This window comes from Rattus norvegicus, chromosome 18 (assembly GCF_036323735.1).
Source record: "Rattus norvegicus strain BN/NHsdMcwi chromosome 18, GRCr8, whole genome shotgun sequence".
NCBI lineage: Eukaryota > Metazoa > Chordata > Mammalia > Rodentia > Muridae > Rattus > Rattus norvegicus.
Genome location: NC_086036.1, coordinates 37,317,381 through 37,337,370, shown reverse-complemented (window position 1 = coordinate 37,337,370; position 19,990 = coordinate 37,317,381). Strand labels below are relative to the sequence as shown.

The following is a 19,990-nucleotide window of genomic DNA, read 5'->3' as shown; positions in this document are numbered from 1 at the left end:
CTCAGACCTTTACTGGGCACTACAGTGGTGCTGGCTCTGTAGTCATACAGACTGGTGAGCCAGTCCTGAGGGCATGAAGGTGGGAGAGTTGACCCTGCCTCCTGCTGTTTGAGGCACTGGGTGGCCTAGCCAGAGCAGTACTGGAAAGCTCCCTGTGGTGGCATGGATAAGGGAGAGCTGGAGACCCAGGCCCAGATCCATGGCTCTGAGATGGCCCACCCCAAAATCTACATCATCTACAAATGGTTGGGACTCGTGAAAGGGCCAGTCCTGCTGATTCAAAACTGCAGGATTTCCATGACACAGGGCAACAACAGGATAACTTCAAGGAGTCCTGGTGAGGATATAATTTTTTGATGGTGTCGCAGAAGCCAGAAATCTCAAACCAGACAAATCACTGCATTAAACATTTGTGATATACCTTGGGACATCCTATAACATATGACAGCTTCCATGATGAGATGTTTTCTATGCATTGGTGGTGGTGATAGTGTGTGTGTGTGTGTGTGTGTGTGTGTGTGTGTGTGTGTGTGTCTTACTTTGAGGGAAGGTTTGCAAGGGCAAAGTGCAGATATGAGGGAGATGAGCAGGACTGTGGTGCATGATGTGAAACTCACAATGAATCAGTAGAGAACTAAAAATAGAAAGATAAGAGGAGCATATGGCTAACACTATAATCGGGGAGGAAGAGTGGGGGGAAATGTGGGGCGAACTTGACAGTCATAAGAATAAGAACCATGGGGCTGGGTAGAAGCTTTACACTGAAATAATTAGAGATAAAACTGACTGGAGGATGAAGAGCACAAATGAATATTGTCCCTGAAGACCAGCAACAAGGCAAGCATGTCTTCTCTGTTTGTGTCAACATTATATTGGCATTGCTAGCCAGAGTAAGTAGGTAAGGAAAAGAAATAGAAGACATGCGTTTAAAGAAGAAAAACTATACCTTTCTTTGCAGAAGACTTTGCAGATGACTATGAAATAGAAAAAAAAAAGTTAGAGAAGATTTCAAGATATAAAATCAATATACCAGAAATTAGTTTATTTTTATATGTTGGCAATGAATTATCTGAAAATTAAATAAATCAAGACTATTTAAATTAGATCAGGTTTTTAGAGAAAAAGCCTGTTGGTGGTGGCACACCCCTTTAATTCCAACTTTTGAGTGACAGAGGCAGGCAGATCTTTGAGTTTGAGGCCAGCTGGTCTACAGAGTGAGTTCACGATGCCCAGGGCTACACAGAAAAATCCTGTCTCAAAAGGAGAGAGAGAGAGAGAGAGAGAGAGAGAGAGAGAGAGAGAGAGGAAGAAGAAGAGGGGGAGGAAGAGGAGAGAAGAGTAGAGGAGAGGAGAAGAGAGGAGAGGAGAGGAGAGGAGAGGAGAGGAGAGGAGAGGAGAGGAGAGGAGAGGAGAGGAGAGGGAGGAGAAAGAAGGGGGGAGAAGAGGAGGAGGAGAAATAAAATATGTAGTAATAAATTTAATGGGAGACATATAAAACAGTTCAAAAACAGTTTTATGAAATCAAAGACCCAGGTAAATGAAGAGACAGACCCCATACGTGGGTCAGCAGACTTAATATTAAGAGGTAAATGTCTCCAAGTTCTGCCCTCTTTACATACCTCCAGCTTGATTCCAAAAATTCATGTTGAAACACAAGAGGCTTAGAACAGCCAAAACAACCCTGAAACAGAACAAATCAGACAATACTTTCTGTTTTTAAAACAGAAAACAAAAAAAATACCCCCAAATTAATTAAGATCATGAAATACTGGCACAAAGATAGACATAGAGACATATGGAGCACATTTGTGACTCTATAAATAAACATACTTACAGTCAATAGGTTTTGGCAAGGGTGCCAAAAACAATTTATTGTGAGAAAAGAGTAACATTTCCAATAAATAATGCCAGAATAACTGGATATTTAAAAAAATGAAGTGTCGGGGTTGGGGATTTAGCTCAGTGGTAGAGCGCTTGCCTAGGAAGCGCAAGGCCCTGGGTTCGGTCCCCAGCTCCAAAAAAAAAAAAAAAAAAAGAACCAAAAAAAAATGAAGTGTGGGAAACTGAGAATATATCTCAATGATAGAGCATAGACTGCCATGCACAAGGCCCCGGGTTGAGCCCCAGCAATGCAAACACACACACAGGCACATACACACACACACACACACACACACACACACACACACACACACACACACGGACATAAAACTGTAATTCAACATGGATCACCATCCCCAACATAAAATCAAAACTGTAAAGTTATTAGGAGAAAAATAAGCTATGTGATCTTACCTCAGGAAATAGTTTATTGACTGTTACAACAAAAGCATAGTGACAAAATATCCAATAGAAACAAGTGTGGGCAAAGGACTTGGGCTCACAGTTTCAGAGATCCCAGTCCATACCACGGGCTCTGCTGATTCTTGGCCCATGGGAAGGCCAAGGATCATGGTAGCAGAAACCTGTGCAGGAAGAGGAGACTGATCACTTAGTGGTGGGCAGGAAGCAGAGAGAGTGCTGAAGAGAAAAAAAGATAGGAGTAAATGAAGGTATATATTTCAATGGCATGTATGTACTCAGGGATTTATTGCCTCCAAACTAGCCTACCTTCTATAGTTCTTCACCCTCAAAAGTCTATTCAGATTTTGTACCCATCAGTGGATTAAACACTTATTCGGTTATAACCCTCATGATCTAATCCTCTCTAGAAACATCCTCACAGACGGACATGAAGGCTGTGCTGGGCTTCAATAATCTTCTAGGTGTCTCTCAACCCAATCGAGTTGATGAGCAAGATTAACTGTCACAGTAAGAACATTCAGGTAAACTGGGCGTCGTCAGCATTTATACATTTTATACTTCAACGATCTCTATGAAGAGAGGAGAAAGACAATCTGTGGAACAGAAAGGAAATGGGGGTTTGTATGTGATAAGGGTCCAATTTCCAGGAGTAAATAAATAAATAAAGATTTTAAAAAGGTAACCCAATTTAAAATATTTTGGGCTGGAGATGTAGCTCACTGAGGCCCTGGGTTCTGAAGAGAAAATGTAAGAAGCCAATAAGCACACATGTTGTTCAATATTATCAGACTTTAGAGTAATGCAAATAAAAAGCATCTGGCTATCATTTAAAAAGAAATAGTGCCAAGGATGTCCAAGAGATGAAAACACAAACATTGCTAATGGGAATTTTTAAAAGGGCAGCCATCTTGGAAATTTTCTTAAATTGTGAAACAAAAAGCTTGCCCTATTGCTGTGTAATTCTCCTTCTAAGTACATACACCCCACACCCTGGAAATTGAAAACATGCCTTCAGAGAAAAACTTGCTAATATGTATTTCTAGAAGCATTATGAGACTAGTCAGCAAGTGGGAATGACTCATAAGCTGGTACCTGGATAAAGAAACCATGATATGCACACAATACTAGGGCAAGAAAAAGGCTCGAGGTGTGAATATACACCCCAACCTGTATGAGCCTCTAAAATACACTACGTGGAAGCAGAGGGCTACAAGGGTACATGTTTTGTCTTTCCATGACATGTCCCAAATAGGCAAATTCATAGCAACACAGTTGTATACCTTCATCCTATCTCTCCGTCCTTGTTGGAACATGGTCCAGGAATGTAGTTATGTGAGAATTCTGAGTGCCTGTGAGAATACTCCCAGAACTCAAAAGCCTCATGATCTCAGTTTTTTCAAAACATGGAACTGTTCTTGAAATGTGTTTTTATGCTCCTCCCAGGCGTAGCAGATAGGACCGAGTTTCCTTCTTACTACTATTCAAGTAAATGTTTAAACTATCCTCCATGTGCCTCTATGGAAAGACATTTTTGCTTTGTTCAGCTTTGTCCTTGTCCTTGGACATGGCTTGAACTCTCGAGAACTTTACTCAGGTGACCTTTCTCAATGCTCAGAGTAAAAACTGTCTGAAGCTCTGAATAACATTGGCTATTGCCTGAGACTTGAGTCCGCCTAATTTACTGGTTCTATTCTCCTACATCCCACAATCTCTGGAGCCTTGACAGCTCCTTTTTATACCCCATCCCTCCCTTTTATTTTCCTCTCCAATATTGGAGCTAAAAATTCAGTGCTGCCACTTCTAATCAAGTGTTATGCTTTGGAGTTACCTTTTTTGGTTTACATGTATTAAATGTTTTTGATACATGAATTGTATTTCAACAAAACATTAAAATATAACTTAACATAACATGATACAAAGCTATATACTTTGTAGGAAAATATCTGTGCTAGAGTATACAAAATGACTTAGACTTGAATCATATCATTCAGTTAACTTATTAAAACAACACTTGGATGCTGTATAAAGCAGAGGGAGAGGGAAGGACTTAAATGACTGGAAGAGAAGGGGAAGAATTGGAAATTACTACAATGACTAGACTCCATTGTAGGCTTCTGTTTTTCAAAACCTACTTTGAATAAGGGTTCTCAATTGCATAGAGCCCCTCCTCTTCTAGCCTACTGTCCAAAAGTAGGGGAGAAAAGATAGTAAACAGGACAAAGGGATGTGGACCTGTTTAGAAGTAGTTCTTAACAGTCGATTCCAATCTTCCTTGGTCAGGATTACAGCAGTCCAGTTTAGTAGCGTCAGGATATCAAACAGGAATCAAGAGCTAGCTAGTCAAACACTCTTGTCACTGTCCATTGAGTCTTATTTATACTTTCTCCAACATCACATGATGTCCTTCTACAGGTCTTGCCTCGGCAAAACCCCCATGAGAGTCTGCATCACGTGACAAGGTGAAAAACTTCCACTTCATCCCATTTACAGAAGCCGTAATTAAAGTTAGCTTTAAAAAGATTTATTTATACTTCCTTATTTTATCTGTGTGTACATGGCAAGAGGCACGCACATACCATGAAACACATGTGGAGGTCAGAGGACAACTTGACAGGAGTCAGTTCTGTCTTCCAACCATGTGGACTGGAGGATGGAAGGTGGGTGGTTACCCATGATGATGGTTACCTTTCCTAGATAAGCTATCGTGCCAGCCTTGAAGTTTGATTTTGGTGAAAAGCAACAAATTCAGTTTAGATGTAGTTTTATGGTGATGGTACTCAATGAAACTGTTCAGTAGTCACATAAAAAGATAATGGCTTAAAACATAACCGAACAACAAAAAACAAAACACAAGGGCATAAGGAAGGGTAATGGCAGAAGATTCCAATTTGAGAGCATTTGCTTAGAGGGGCAACCTGAGCAAACCAATTAGGAAAGCCTGGGAGAAGGCAAGAGCCTATTCCTCATGTCTCAGTGTGTCCCAATAGGAAGCCCTCACTACTGAAGTCTATTCTTGAAGATTTCGTAGTCTCAGAGCCTGTAAAAGTGACTTTCTTTTGCCACAGACCGTCCTTCCTCCTCTCAGCTTGGTACAATGCCATTTTGTCATTAGTTATATAAGGCACACACATTACTTCTTTGTCCCTCTCCCTTTGTAGTGCTAGAGATCAGAACCCAGTACACTTTACCTGGGTGAGTTCTCTTATCTTCCTCCCGTTCCCATCTGTCTGTGCTTCTTTTTTAGTTATTGCTATGCTGCATTCCAGCAAAAGGAGTGATGGGATGGTTCTGTTTTAGCCTACAGAGCTCCAGAAATAACAGGGGACAGGCATTTGGAATTCATTTAAGTTCAGAATATTCAAAATTTTACTAGATTTATCTTTCCACACCTACTTAATACATAGTTTTATTTTCCACTGACATAGGCAGGTACTCCTCTTTTAAAAAAAAATCAAAAATCAAAAAACAACAACCAAAAAAAAAAAACCTTCCTAGGGGTTTCCAAATTTCGAACCTCCATTGATCAGTTTTCCTCCCTCATGGAGAAGAATCTGATGTGGAGTAAAGAGATCTGGAGTACAGTTGAATAAATGAAAGATTCTCAGGACATTGATAATGACAGGGATACCTATGTGGTCTCTAAAAAAAAAAGCTCACGTCCTGCAATGAGGTAGCAAAACTCACATTGCAATTTCCCATGGATAATGGCAGGGATGTTTGGTGGAAAATTACTCTAGATAATTAGAGTGTGTGGGTTGGGTGTGTGGTAGCCCATGAAAGCCATCAGAGAGCCCACTAGTGCTTGCTTCCCTCAGGTTTGTTTGCAGTTGGAAAGAAAATGAAGGTTTTTGTTTGCTTGTTCACTGTGTGAGACTTAATCTGGAAATAGTTTTCAAATACTTGTTTTCTTAGAAATTTTAAACATCAACCAAACAAATTGTGTAGGGCATTCCAGCTATGTCTCAACGATAAGCCACTGAGTCTAAAGCAGGGTAGCCCACAGAAGGAGCCTGGCACACATTGACAGGTTTCACTACTACTTGAGCTCAGGGCAGTATACTTCTCAAAGTTATCTTCAGGTGCCTTTTCACATTTTCTGTCCTTGATCCGTCTGGTCCACTTAAATGATTTCTCTTCTGGAGGTCACCAGTGGTCTCTAGGAACAAACGTTTCACTGACAACTCTGCTAGCCTCTTGCTAGCATTCTACATAGGTTTCCACCCTTCTAGAAGCAGCCTCTCCACCTCTGCACTATTATGTCCACAGCTGGTCTGGTCCTTTCTGAGTTTTCTTCCTTGATCTCGTTGAATTCTTTATTATTGTTGTTGTTAGTTAGTTATTTTATTTATTTACATCCCAAATGTTGCCCCTCCCGAGCTCCCCGTTGTGGAGTTCTTCCCCATTCCTTAGCTATTAAAACAAGGACATCTTGTTCTAACTAGCCTGGAAATATGACAGCATCTCTGTGGTGAGTCTTGGGACTGAGCTCTGCATTCTCTATTCTCTCCTGGGGTGAATACATATATCCTGGCTTTCACCATCAACTATAAACTTTATGTTGGAGATGGCCAAATCATCACTATACCCCCAACCCTCCCTGACCCTAAGACTCAGATCTTCAAGTGTATTTCTTTATGTGCCAAACAGGAGGTTTAATTTTACTTATTTATTTACTCATCTCTTTGTCATTATTGGGGTTGAAACCACAGTCTCATATATGCTGGGCAAATTCACAACCACTAAGGTATCTCCCCAGCCCCAGAAACTCAAATTTAATACATCTAAGACAGAAGCCTTGGTTCCTTAAAAACTGGCCCTTCTCTCTTGGTTCAGTCTCCAAACTGGTAGTCATCCATGACTTTCTCCCTCTGTCTTATGACCTATAACCAAGCATTCATTGAAGCCTAGACGATTTTACCTAAAAACTACATCTCAAATCAACCCATTTCTTTTTTTTAAAGAATTGTTTATTTATCTTACATATATGAATACACTGTCTCTGTCTTCAGACACACCAGAAGAGGGCATTGGATCCCATTACAGATGGTTGTGAGACACCATGTGGTTGCTGGGATTTGAACTCAGTACCTCTGAGTCAGTGCTCTTAACTGCTGAGCCCCAGCCCTAAATCAACCATTTCTTACCATCCTGATTGATTTCCCCCAGGTCACAAGCATCCCTGATCTGCAACAGCCTTTCCTAGTTTCTTGTTCTGCCTTATGAGCACTGGAACCCATGCTTGGCACAGAAGGCAGAGACAGCCCACATGAACTTGTTTATTAGGAAGATTTTCAAAGATGTATAACAGGATAGAAAGTATTTACCTGTCACTCAGTTTTAACGGTTATTAGTTAAACTATGTCAGTTTGTTTCATCAATAACTCATCCATTCCCTGCCTTCTGTAATTGACAAAAAGGCCAGACCTTTTATTGTTTCCACCTTAAGTATTTCAATATATATCTTTAAAAGGACACTTTATAATGTGACCACCTGATGATTGACATATCTGAAATTAATAATCTTTCTATCATTTCATGCATAGGTGTGTTTTGCCTGTGAGATTGTCTGTGTAATATATTCCATACCTGCTGCCTGTGGAGGCCAGAAGAGGGCATCCGATCCTCTGGAATGGAGTTAGAGATGTTTGTGTGCTGCCTTTGTGAGTGCTAGAAATTGAGTATGAATCTGCTGGAGAAGCAGTCAGCACTCTCGACCACTGAGCCATCACTCCAGCCCAAATAATTTCTTAAAATAATTGAATATATTAAAAGTATGTGTCTGAATGTAAATATAATTTTCATTTGTAATATTTTTGAGCTATCTTCTTGTGAAGCTGACCTTAGACATTTGATTATCCTACCTCAGTCTCCAACATTATCAGATGACAGCTGTGTGCCATGTGTGCCACCACAACTGGCTTAAATGTCATACTTTTTATCGCTCATCATTTTCACAGTGTAAGTGACGATCCCATTAAAGTGCGCACACTGCAACTGGTTAATATGTTCTGTGTGTCCATGGGATTCTATAGAGTTCTACCTCTTTTGATCTCTCACTTTCTTACCTGTTTTCTTCCTTATAATTTATAAGGCTTGGATCCTGGAGAATTATAGTCTAGATATTGTCTATTGCATTTCTGTGTATAACAAAGCTCTTTTTCTTACATTAAAACTGCTAATATAGCCTGATAGGTGGCAGTATTTTCTTCCACTACTATCATGTATCTGTCTTTTTGTAATGTTAGCAGCACTATGCTAAAGGCTGAATCTATGAAATTAGTCTATTAAAATGAGAATCGTCTATTAAGTATATTGATACATCTAAAAATCCTTAGTTCCTTAAAATCTGGTCCTCCTCTTTGTTCAATCCCTAAACTGGTAGTCATCCATGACTTTCTCCCTCTGTCTTATGACCTATATATCCAAGCATACTAACATCCAAGAGGAATTTTCTTTGGCTTGCTTTTCATGTCATCCAGTGGTGTACTCTGTAGAGGAATGAACCTTTGGTAGTGTGAATGAGAATGGTTCCTATTTTTGAGTACATGTTTCCCATTTGGTGGAACTATTAGGAAAAGATTAGGAGGTGTGTGGCCTTGCAAGTGTGTCACTAAGGTCAGGATTTGTGGTTTCAAGATTCATGTGATTTCTGGAGTTCTCTGCTTCCTGCATGTGGATCAAGCTGTGAGCGTTCAGATTTCTGGTTACTGGGCCCTTACTTCACCATCATGGGCTCTACCCCTCTGACAGTGTGAGCCCAATTAAACGCTTTTATTTATAAGTTACATTGGTCCTGGTGTCTTATCACAGTCGTGGGGAAAAAACTAATACAGCAACTACTTTTGAAAAATGTAAATTGTACAAATGAAAATATAGGAGTTGGGTCTTGTCTCTGCCCTGCTGAGCATGCTCTGTACTGACTATTACCAACTTCTTCCATTGATATTTTCTAGCATGTTCCGCCACACTGTCCACCTTTAACTGACAGTTCAAACTTACTAACATAGAGGTTCACAATGTTTCCTAGCCTGGCCTTGAACTAAGTCTTACTACAGGAGCACCCTCATTTCTAGGAATACAGGTATATACGGAAGTACACTATGCCTGAATGTCCTAAGGCATTTACTCTTTGTGTTTCCCTTACCTCCTTAAGACTTCCCACCTCAGCTGACAATCAAAATAATCCCCTACAGACATACCCACAGGCCAACCTGATCCAGATAGTTAATTATTGACACTTTCTTTCCAGATGATTCCAGGTTGTATCAAGATGACAGTTAAAACTAACCAGTATACCTTCTTTTCCACCAAAATATCTGCCTGCTCTCTATGTATAGATTCTCTTGCATATGTCTTTTTATCCCTTGCCTCTTTATAATTCAGTAGCCTTTTCCTGACCTGTAATAGTCCAATCACAATAGTCCATTTTCTACTTTCAACTTACCCCATCTACTGCTGCCAGACAGTGATGAGGTCACCTCTTCTGTGGAGGTAAGTATTGAAGGCATGACTTTGAAGAAAATCTCATACAGGTAGTTAATATCATCCTTAGAAATATTCTCTAGACTCAGGACTGGACAGTTAGATCAGCAGTTAAGAGCATTGGCTATTCTTCCAAGGGACATAGGTTCAATTCCCAGCACCCATATGGCAGTTCACAGCTGTGTGCAAATCCAGCTCCAGGGAATTCAAGGCATACACACGTAGCCAGAAAACTCATGCACATAAAACAAAAGAAAAAGAAAAGGAAATGTCCTCCAGAGTATAGAATATTTCATTTCTTATTATAATTAACATTGCTAGCTTTTTGTCTTCTTTAGGAGCAAATTCTGCTTTGACTTGGTTAGATAGTAAATAAAGGCATCCATTTGGTTTTGGTAGCTGTACTGGCTGATTTCCTGTGTCAACTTGACACAAACTGGAGTTATCACAGAGAACAGAGCCTTCCTTGAGGAAATGCCTCCATGAGATCCAGTTGTAAGGCATTTTCTGAATTAGTGATCGAGGGTAAGAGGGCCCATTGTGGGTGGGGCCATCCCTGGGCTAGTAGTCTTGGTTTCTATAAGAAGGCAAGCTGAGCAAGCCAGGGGAAGCAATCCAGTAAGCAGCATCCCTCCGTGGCCTCTGCATCAATCAGCTCCTGCCTCCAAGTTCCTGCTCTGTGTGAGTTCCAGTCCTGACTTCCTTCGGTGATGAACAGCAATGTGGAAGTGTAAGCTGAATAAACCCTTTCCTCCCCAACTTGCTTTGTGTGCATGATGTTTTGTACAAACCTTAACTAAGACAGTAGCATTAAAACAGCACTTGTTTAATTCATTTTTTACATTTTCTTTTATACTACATGTATACAGGTTGAGCATTTATAATCTGAAAATCTGAAACCTTTGAACAGAGACACAGTGTTTTTTTGTTTTGTTATTGTTGTTGCTAAAAAAAAAAATGGATTCCAGGCTGGAGAGATGGTTCAGCAGTTAAGAGCATTGACTACTCTTCCAGAGGTCCTGAGTTCAATTCCCAGCAACCACATGGTGGCTCACAATCATCTGTAGTGGGATCTGATGCCCTCTTCTCGTGTGTCTTAAACAGTGTACTCGCATACATAAAATAAATAAATAAATACATAAAATACATAAATCTGTTTAAAAATGGATTCCAAAGGCTAGGCGTGGCTCAGATGGTTGTGTACTTGCTTGGGAGGAACAAGGTTCTGAGTTTGGTCTCTAGCACCAAAAAGTTAACAAATCTGAATCCTCTCTGGGTATCATAAGACTTTTCTCAAAATTGCAAAACAAAGCAAAAATAAGCAATACAAAAACAAACAAAGCCAAAAACAAAACAGGAAAACCAAATTCTGGAGTATTTCATGTCTTGGATTTTCATCTTAAGGAGACTCAAACCATAGTTTGTAAAATAGTCCAAACTCAGAAAACCTTAAAATTGGACACACTTCCAGTCCCATACATTTGGGGCAAAGGACAGTCAGCTTGGACACTACCTCCAACTTCAGACATGGTGAGTTCAGGACATGTTTTAAGTGTCATGTCTTCCTAACCCCTCCCCACATGGAAGGTTCTGCAGCCTGGCAGTTCCCAGTTTATCCCTGCCCAGTCTCTGTTAGGAAATGAATGAATTAAACAGGAAGGGCTTGAGTAAGAAGACATATGCAAATATGGCCCCTTTGTGCCATCTTAAGACAAAAATAAACATCCTATTTGAGTTTTTAAAAATAGACTTTGGGTTGGAACAATACAACAGCTTTTTCATAGAAGGCTCCAGGAAATGACAAGGTCTGCCTAGAGGTGGAGATATTTTCTTCCCATTGTGTGAGGAGAGACTGGTGAGGCTAAGCAGTCATGCAGCCCTCCTGTTTTAAAGGATCCCAGATGTGGGACTTTATCACACCAGCCCTCTCCTGGCCATTTATTTTATTTTACTGCCACAGGTTCTCATTAAGTTGGATAGGCTGGCCTTGAACTCACTGTGCAGCAGAAGCAGGCCTTGAACATGTGATCTTCTTGCTTTCAAGCTATGATTACAAGCCAAGGTCATCACTCACCAGGCTTGGAAGACTTTTTATTTATAAAAGACTTCAGGTAACCCTTCTTTCCCAGAGCATTCACCATGTACACTGAGAGTTTCATCCTAAGGGAATGCGAAGCCTGATTGGACATACCGGTCCTTTTGAGCTTTTCTAATTCATACTCCAATCTCCAGAAAGAAACAACCCAGCTCTGCCAAGATAACAGTGATATTTGTTTATAACTAGTTCTTGTTATTTAACCCAGGTTAGCCTCGAACTCCTATTCCCTGTCTCTGCTAATTTACTGCTAAGCTGAGTTGAGGTGTGTGTGTTTTTAATAAAAGCAGGGAGATTGGAGAGGACACGAACACTCGAGTGTCTTAAATCTTTCAAGGGCTTGGCATGTTTTATCTTGGTTATGGACGTGTAGAGAATGCACTCTGCCCTAGCCACATAAAGTGGGAGCCTGACTTAGACTAATCAGGGAAAATGACTGTCCCACACTCTTGTAAAATCTTAATGTAGCGTGAGAACCGCTCAGCGCTGGCCAACATACGATGTTCAGGTTTGCCTTGACCTTATTGAATCATGGAAAGCGGCTGGTAACAGGGAAGGTTTTTTTCAATTTCCTGCACGATTACTCAGGTGGCTTTTCCTGTTCCTTCTCTCCCTTCTGGACCTGGGTCCTGTAATTACTATAGCAGAGACCTGGAAGGATGCCTGCTCTCCCAGCACGGTCTCCTCTGTTCCCTCCCCCAACCCTTTTCTCCTGGCCCCGCCTCCGCCGCGCAGCCCTTAGCCAGCAGTTAGACAGCTGTGTTCAATCAGAAACCACTTACAACTCCAGACGATTCAAAGAGGGAAACTTCAGCGTGAAGTGCTGCTCGGCTCCGGATCTCTCCAGCTCTTTCCTCCGGGGAACCCTAGGCACACATCGTCCTCGCACCGGTGCCCAGGCTTCTCCCGGTGGGTGCCAGAGCTCTGCTGGGCGCCGGCGCGAACTGCCCGCCTGCCGGGTAATGGGGATCTGCGTGGAACTGTTGTAGAAGGGGCGAGGCGGCGCGGAGGGTGGCATCGCCCAGGGACTCCGCAGTGAGCGCGCGGGCAGGTCCCGGCGCCGGCTCGGCCGCTGCAGCTGCTGCGAGCGCAACCCGCTGCCCAGCCTCCCGCGGCTATGGCTCGCTGGTGAGATTCCAGCCAGACTTTCCGTGCCGAGCTTCTCCATCCCTTCTGGCCTCGCTGCTGTCCTGGGTGAAAATGGCTGTCTAGACTGCAATGTGCTGGAAGGGAGTAAGCCCGGGCTATCTAGCCTAAGCCCGCTCCTACGCTCGGAAGTCTGGGGACGAGCCCGGCTCTGAAAAGTGCAGGCATGAATTCTGGAGTTGCGGTGAAATATGGAAACGATTCCTCAGCTGAGCTGAGCGAGGTAAGAAACTGTTGAGGTCCGGAGCTCGGGTTTCGGTGCCTCGGCTTCCCGCATCAATTCCAGTCTTTCCCCCACCCCACCTCTAGTGAGTCTGGGAGCATCGCAACTGAAGATTGATGGATTTTCCGGATCTTGTTTTAACTTGTGTTACTCAGGATCTGACCTGAACTGGCTTAATATTTCGCTGAGAGGCTTAGAAAAGAAACAACTCTCTCCCCAGCCACCTAGGCTTTTTATTCCTTAGAGTCGGGACCCCAGTTCCTTCACTCCCTCCTCTACTATTGATATGCTACATTCCTTGTAGCAGTGGGAACGTTATGCTTAAAGCCTCAGCAACTAATTTGGTGGAGCTGGGAAAATGGTGGTGCTGGAGACCCGGAAAGGACGGGTTACTAAACCTCTTACTTGCTGTTCAGGCAAGGTGGTTCCTTCCTGGGTAGAGATGAATGACCTGCTGGATGGAGGGGGGTGGGGAAGAAGCACATCAAAGCTGCTTGGAACTTTATTTCCTGCCAGGGTCTGGACTCCTGTGTCTTTGAGGCCACATTTGCAATTCCTGGGCTTACTCTGAAGTGTTAAGAGACCAGCTTTGAAATTAGATAAAGCTGCATCAAACAGTATGTAAATATGTGAGCAGTAAGTTTCTCAAAGCCATTTTTTGTGTGTGGGGGAGATAGTTTAAGGGATGTCTGCCCTCCCATGTAGTAAAGTTTTAGGGATGTCTGCCTCCAGGTAATATATGAAAAGTGCCTGGAAACCTATAAAACTGCATGTTCCAAGGAATATGAGGTCTGTATGCTTACTTTGGGCCCTTGGGGATCCTTCTTAATAACTTGCCTGGGTATGGTGGCCCTAGTCTTAAAGGTCACCTGTGCCGCTTAAAGGTGAGACTGAAGAGAGGAAAGGGAGATCGGAGGAGGGAAATGGGAAATGAAAAAGAGCGGGAAGCAGGCATTGGTGATGTCAGAAACATCAGGAAAAGTGAAAGGATGCCACTCCTGCAAAGGAGGGACTGTTGATGAGAAAAATCCAGGGATGAGTGCAGTAAACCCTAGCATGCCGTGGGTATAACCTATCGTGAAGGAATAACCTTCATGGTGCCCCGTATCATGCCTCTGTGCAATTACCGCCATAGTCTGGAATAGCATTTTGAGGTGTTAGCTATAGGAAACAGAGACTTGTCCTAACCCCCATGTTTACACCTCTGTGATGTGGAAGGCTGCAGAAACGATGAGTGAGGATATAATTTTCAAATGGAAGTGAGCGAGGAGACATGAGGAACTAGGTGAGTTCTGCCAATTTTATATTTAGGGCAATGTGTCAGAGCTGAACTAGAATCCAGAGTCATGCTTCAGAACTAACCCATCTAAGAAGCATTCAGCTGAGATTCTAGGACCACTTAATAATCAAAAGCCACTAATGGTTATCTCCTGGAGAGGATTTTGAAAGCCCCTTTCGTTAAGTCTCTCTAATTATCAGGTTCAACTCTGTCACCTAGAGGTGCTTTGTTGAAGCGGCTAGGAAGAATATAACACAGCACAGAGATACGGTTTTACTTGAATACCAGAAGCATTGCCAGTGAACTCAGAGAGTTTGGGACACTGGGACTGGGAGAAAGCTGCTCGTTCTTGACCTAAACTGTATTAATTAATCCTTGTAAAGCAAATGGAAGGGTTGATGGTGCTCTGTGGTCTTGGATTGGCCAGAAAAATCGTACTTAATATTACATGGCATGTTCTTGTTCTCAATGAAACCCATCACAATCTCTGCCAACCATGTTCTCATCAGTGTCTGCTCTTGTCCTCTGGATGTGTCTATTCAGATTTTTTACCATCCTTGGAACCAATTCTGGTTCCCAGGACCTAGTTCTTCTGTCCCCATCCAGTTCTACACACACACACACACACACACACACACACACACAATCTACTGCCCATGTTATCTTGAAGGTTACATGGTTGCCATAGCCAATAGATGAGATTTATTATCTTCACTTCTGTACTTAGAAACTTGGTAGGGCAAGAAACGGGTATGTGATCCATTTCTATGAACCCTGAATGGCAGTTCAATTTATGTGGAGAATGACTCTGTCAATTATTCTTTCTATAACATCCATACATACACTTATTTATTTGTATTTCTCATGCTGGGTCTTTAGTATAGAGTTTCTTTTCTTCCTTATTTTGCTGTTGGTGTTGTTTGTTTTAACATTGGTTTCCCTTTGATGCATGCCAGGCGACCCTCTCCTACTCATTGGTTGATGACTCTTCCTCCTCACCTGGAAGCATGGTTAATAAAACCCTCAGGGTTTCCCTTTTGTATTCTGTATTACCCAAGAGTGTGGAGGAAGTCTGGAGGTCATCGGAGGGGTCAAATGCTGGGTCAGATGCCTGTTGTTCACCAGGCATTTGTGAAACAGGGCAGTCCCTGAAAGGACCAGCACTGTCCCAGTGTAATCAATCCCTTACTGTGATTCACTTGTGAGCTTTAACCCTTCTTCAGGCGTCTTCTCTCTATAGCCATGAGAGGCGCTCTTTGACAATGCTGTTGATACTCAATGAGAGGGAGTGACTTTTGTTCGTTTCTAGATGAAATGAAACATGCTAATACCCTAGTAGGAACAGCAAACTTTTCTTTAGTGACCAATGGAGGAATTGCTCTCTGCCCTGGAGACAACTGTGGTAGTATGGCTACCAGGCCAATGAGGTTGAGAGACCTAGGGCTGAATATTCACTGTTGGTTGCTTTGCAAGTATAAGGAATAGGATGGAAGAAAATAGGAAATTCCTCAATGTGTCCCTTTTGTCTGTTTAAATTGATTTGTAATTCTTTAGTTTGAATCATAGCATTTCTAGATCCCATGAATTGATTACAGAGAGTAAATCGCCGCTAACTACTACGATCATTCAATCAAGTTCGAACAGACAAAAGCAGCAGTAAGAATACACGGAGAAAAACTTGAGAAGCAAGAATTGCCAACTTGTCTTCTTAGCTGCTCCCCATTCCAGTCAAAAAGTGCGGAAATATTTTTATTTTTTTTAATGTGAGGTTAAAGAAGAATTTCAGCATCAACCAAATTAAAAATACCTTGAAAATTAAACGATGCACTATTAGTGATCAACTCCTCCCCTCAATAAAAATCAGGGAGCAGAATGAGTAGAATGGCCACACTTCCAGTAACATTAAATTAATTCTGCCAATTCAGAATTTCTGTCAAGGGAGAGCTTTGGTATCTTCCTCATTGGCTTGGGTTTGGGCCAACAATTTGCTGTCTCTGAAAAACTTGTGTGGCCAGTAGAGAGTGAGACTCATTTCCCCATCCATCATTCTGCTTGGCTCTTAGACATATTCATGCTTTGGAAAGAAAATGTCTTGAGATGCAACAGAATCAAGACTCAACTCAAGTTCACTCATCCTTGAGGAATAGCTGTCTGTTTGATTTGCCTGTCTGGTAGACAGCTACCTATTTATGTGAAAACATCAAAATGTGTTTTTAAAATTTCCCATTTCTTGGTAATCCTTAAAGACACTGGAGACAAAGAACTGTTATTTTCTTAAAGAATTTTCTAAAGCAATCAATTTTTCTTCCTTGCACTTTTTTTTTTTATTATCAAAATCTATTCACTTTATTAAGCACTCCAAAGAGCTAGATGGTATTAACATGGAAAACTAAACATCCTGAAACGGCTTCCTTGAATCGATGGGTTCTTTTTTTTTTTTTTTTTTTTCTTTTTTTTTTTTAATTTTATTTTATTTTATTTTTATTATCTTGAGTATTTCTTATATACATTTCAAGTGTTATTCCCTTTCCCGGTTTCCGGACAGACATCACCCTCCCCCCTCCCCTTCCTTGTGGGTGTTCCCCTCCCAAACCTCCCCCCATTGCCAACCTCCCCGCATAGTCTAGTTCACTGGGGGTTCAGTCTTAGCAGGACCCAGGGCTTCCCCTTCTACTGGTGCTCTTACTAGGATATTCATTGCTACCTATGGGGACAGAGTCCAGGGTCAGTCCATGTATAGTCTTTAGGTAGTGGCTTAGTCCCTGGAAGCTCTGGTTGCTTGACATTGTTGTACTTTTGGGGTCTCGAGCACCTTCAAGCTCTTCCAGTTCTTTCTCTGATTCCTTCAACGGGGGACCTATTCTCAGTTCAGTGGTTTGCTGCTGGCATTCGCCTCTGTATTTGCTGTATTCTGGCTGTGTCTCTCAGGAGCGATCTACATCCGGCTCCTGTCGGTCTGCACTTCTTTGCTTCATCCATCTTGTCTAATTGGGTGGCTGTATATGTATGGGCCACCTGTGGGGCAGGCTCTGAATGGGTGTTCCTTCAGTCTCTGTTTTAATCTTTGCCTCTCCCTTCCCTGCCAAGGGTATTCTTTTTCCTCATTTAAAGAAGGAGTAAAGCATTCACATTTTGATCATCCGTCTTGAGTTTCCTTTGTTCTAGGGATCTAGGGTAATTCAAGCATTTGGGCTAATAGCCACTTATCAATGAGTGCATACCATGTATGTCTTTCTGTGAGTGGGTTAGCTCACTCAGGATGATATTTTCCAGTTCCAACCATTTGCCTACGAATTTCATAAACTCGTTGTTTTTGATAGCTGAGTAATATTCCATTGTGTAGATGTACCACATTTTCTGTATCCATTCCTCTGTTGAAGAGCATCTGGGTTCTTTCCAGCTTCTGGCTATTATAAATAAGGCTGCGATGAACATAGTGGAGCACGTGTCTCTTTTATATGTTGAGGCATCTTTTGGGTATATGCCCAAGAGAGGTATGGCTGGATCCTCAGGCAGTTCAATGTCCAATTTTCTGAGGAACCTCCAGACTGATTTCCAGAATGGTTTTACCAGTCTGCAATCCCACCAACAATGGAGGAGTGTTCCTCTTTCTCCACATCCTCGCCAGCATCTGCTGTCACCTGAGTTTTTGATCTTAGCCATTCTCACTGGTGTGAGGTGAAATCTCAGGGTTGTTTTGATTTGCATTTCCCTTATGACTAAAGATGTTGAACATTTCTTTAGGTGTTTCTCAGCCATTCGGCATTCCTCAGCTGTGAATTCTTTGTTCAGCTCTGAACCCCATTTTTTAATAGGGTTATTTGCTTCCCTGCGGTCTAACTTCTTGAGTTCTTTGTATATTTTGGATATAAGGCCTCTATCTGTTATAGGATTGGTAAAGATCTTTTCCCAATCTGTTGGTTGTCGTTTTGTCCTAACCACAGTGTCCTTTGCCTTACAGAAGCTTTGCAGTTTTATGAGATCCCATTTGTCGATTCTTGATCTTAGAGCATAAGCCATTGGTGTTTTGTTCAGGAAATTTTTTCCAGTGCCCATGTGTTCCAGATGCTTCCCTAGTTTTTCTTCTATTAGTTTGAGTGTGTCTGGTTTGATGTGGAGGTCCTTGATCCACTTGGACTTAAGCTTTGTACAGGGTGATAAGCATGGATCGATCTGCATTCTTCTACATGTTGCCCTCCAGTTGAACCAGCACCATTTGCTGAAAATGCTATCTTTTTTCCATTGGATGGTTTTGGCTCCTTTGTCAAAAATCAAGTGACCATAGGTGTGTGGGTTCATTTCTGGGTCTTCAATTCTATTCCATTGGTCTATCTGTCTGTCTCTGTACCAATACCATGCAGTTTTTATCACTATTGCTCTGTAATACTGCTTGAGTTCAGGGATAGTGATTCCCCCTGAAGTCCTCTTATTGTTGAGGATAGCTTTAGCTATCCTGGGTTTTTTGTTATTCCAGATGAATTTGCAAATTGTTCTGTCTAACTCTTTGAAGAATTGGATTGGTATTTTGATGGGGATTGCATTGAATCTGTAGATTGCTTTTGGTAAAATGGCCATTTTTACTAAATTAATCCTGCCAATCCATGAGCATGGGAGATCTTTCCATCTTCTGAGGTCTTCTTCAATTTCTTTCCTCAGTGTCTTGAAGTTCTTATTGTACAGATCTTTTACTTGCTTGGTTAAAGTCACACCGAGGTACTTTATATTATTTGGGTCTATTATGAAGGGTGTCGTTTCCCTAATTTCTTTCTCGGCTTGTTTCTCTTTTGTATAGAGGAAGGCAACTGATTTATTTGAGTTAATTTTATACCCAGCCACTTAGCTGAAGTTGTTTATCAGCTTTAGTAGTTCTCTGGTGGAACTTTTGGGATCACTTAAATATACTATCATGTCGTCTGCAAATAGTGATATTTTGACCTCTTCTTTTCCGATCTGTATCCCCTTGATCTCCTTTTGTTGTCTGATTGCTCTGGCTAGAACTTCAAGAACTATATTGAATAAGTAGGGAGAGAGTGGGCAGCCTTGTCTGGTCCCTGATTTTAGTGGGATTGCTTCAAGTTTCTCTCCATTTAGTTTAATGTTAGCAACTGGTTTGCTGTATATGGCTTTTAATATGTTTAGGTATGGGCCTTGAATACCTATTCTTTCCAGGACTTTTATCATGAAGGGGTGTTGAATTTTGTCAAATGCTTTCTCAGCATCTAATGAAATGATCATGTGGTTCTGTTCTTTCAGTTTGTTTATATGATGGATCACGTTGATGGTTTTCCTTATATTAAACCATCCCTGCATGCCTGGGATGAAGCCTACTTGATCATGGTGGATGATTGTTTTGATGTGCTCTTGAATTCGGTTTGCCAGAATTTTATTGAGTATTTTTGCGTCGATATTCATAAGGGAAATTGGTCTGAAGTTCTCTTTCTTTGTTGGGTCTTTGTGTGGT

The 19,990-nt window shown here is 41.7% G+C and overlaps 1 protein-coding gene across 9 annotated transcripts in view; it reads left to right on the top strand.

Moving 5' to 3' along the window:
* The window catches only part of Mcc (MCC regulator of WNT signaling pathway), a 474,765-nt gene that overhangs the window by 179,744 nt on the left and 275,031 nt on the right, over positions 1 to 19,990 (top strand). For 2 of the 9 annotated variants that reach the window (XM_063277361.1, XM_039096846.2), the window contains exon 1: positions 13,110 to 13,250. The exons of the other annotated variants lie outside the window; for them this stretch is intronic. In XM_063277361.1, the coding sequence (XP_063133431.1) occupies positions 13,194 to 13,250 (57 nt within the window). In that variant the 5' untranslated portion in view covers positions 13,110 to 13,193. Of the gene's footprint in view, positions 1 to 13,109; positions 13,251 to 19,990 lie in introns of those variants that run through there. 9 annotated transcript variants of the gene reach the window in all.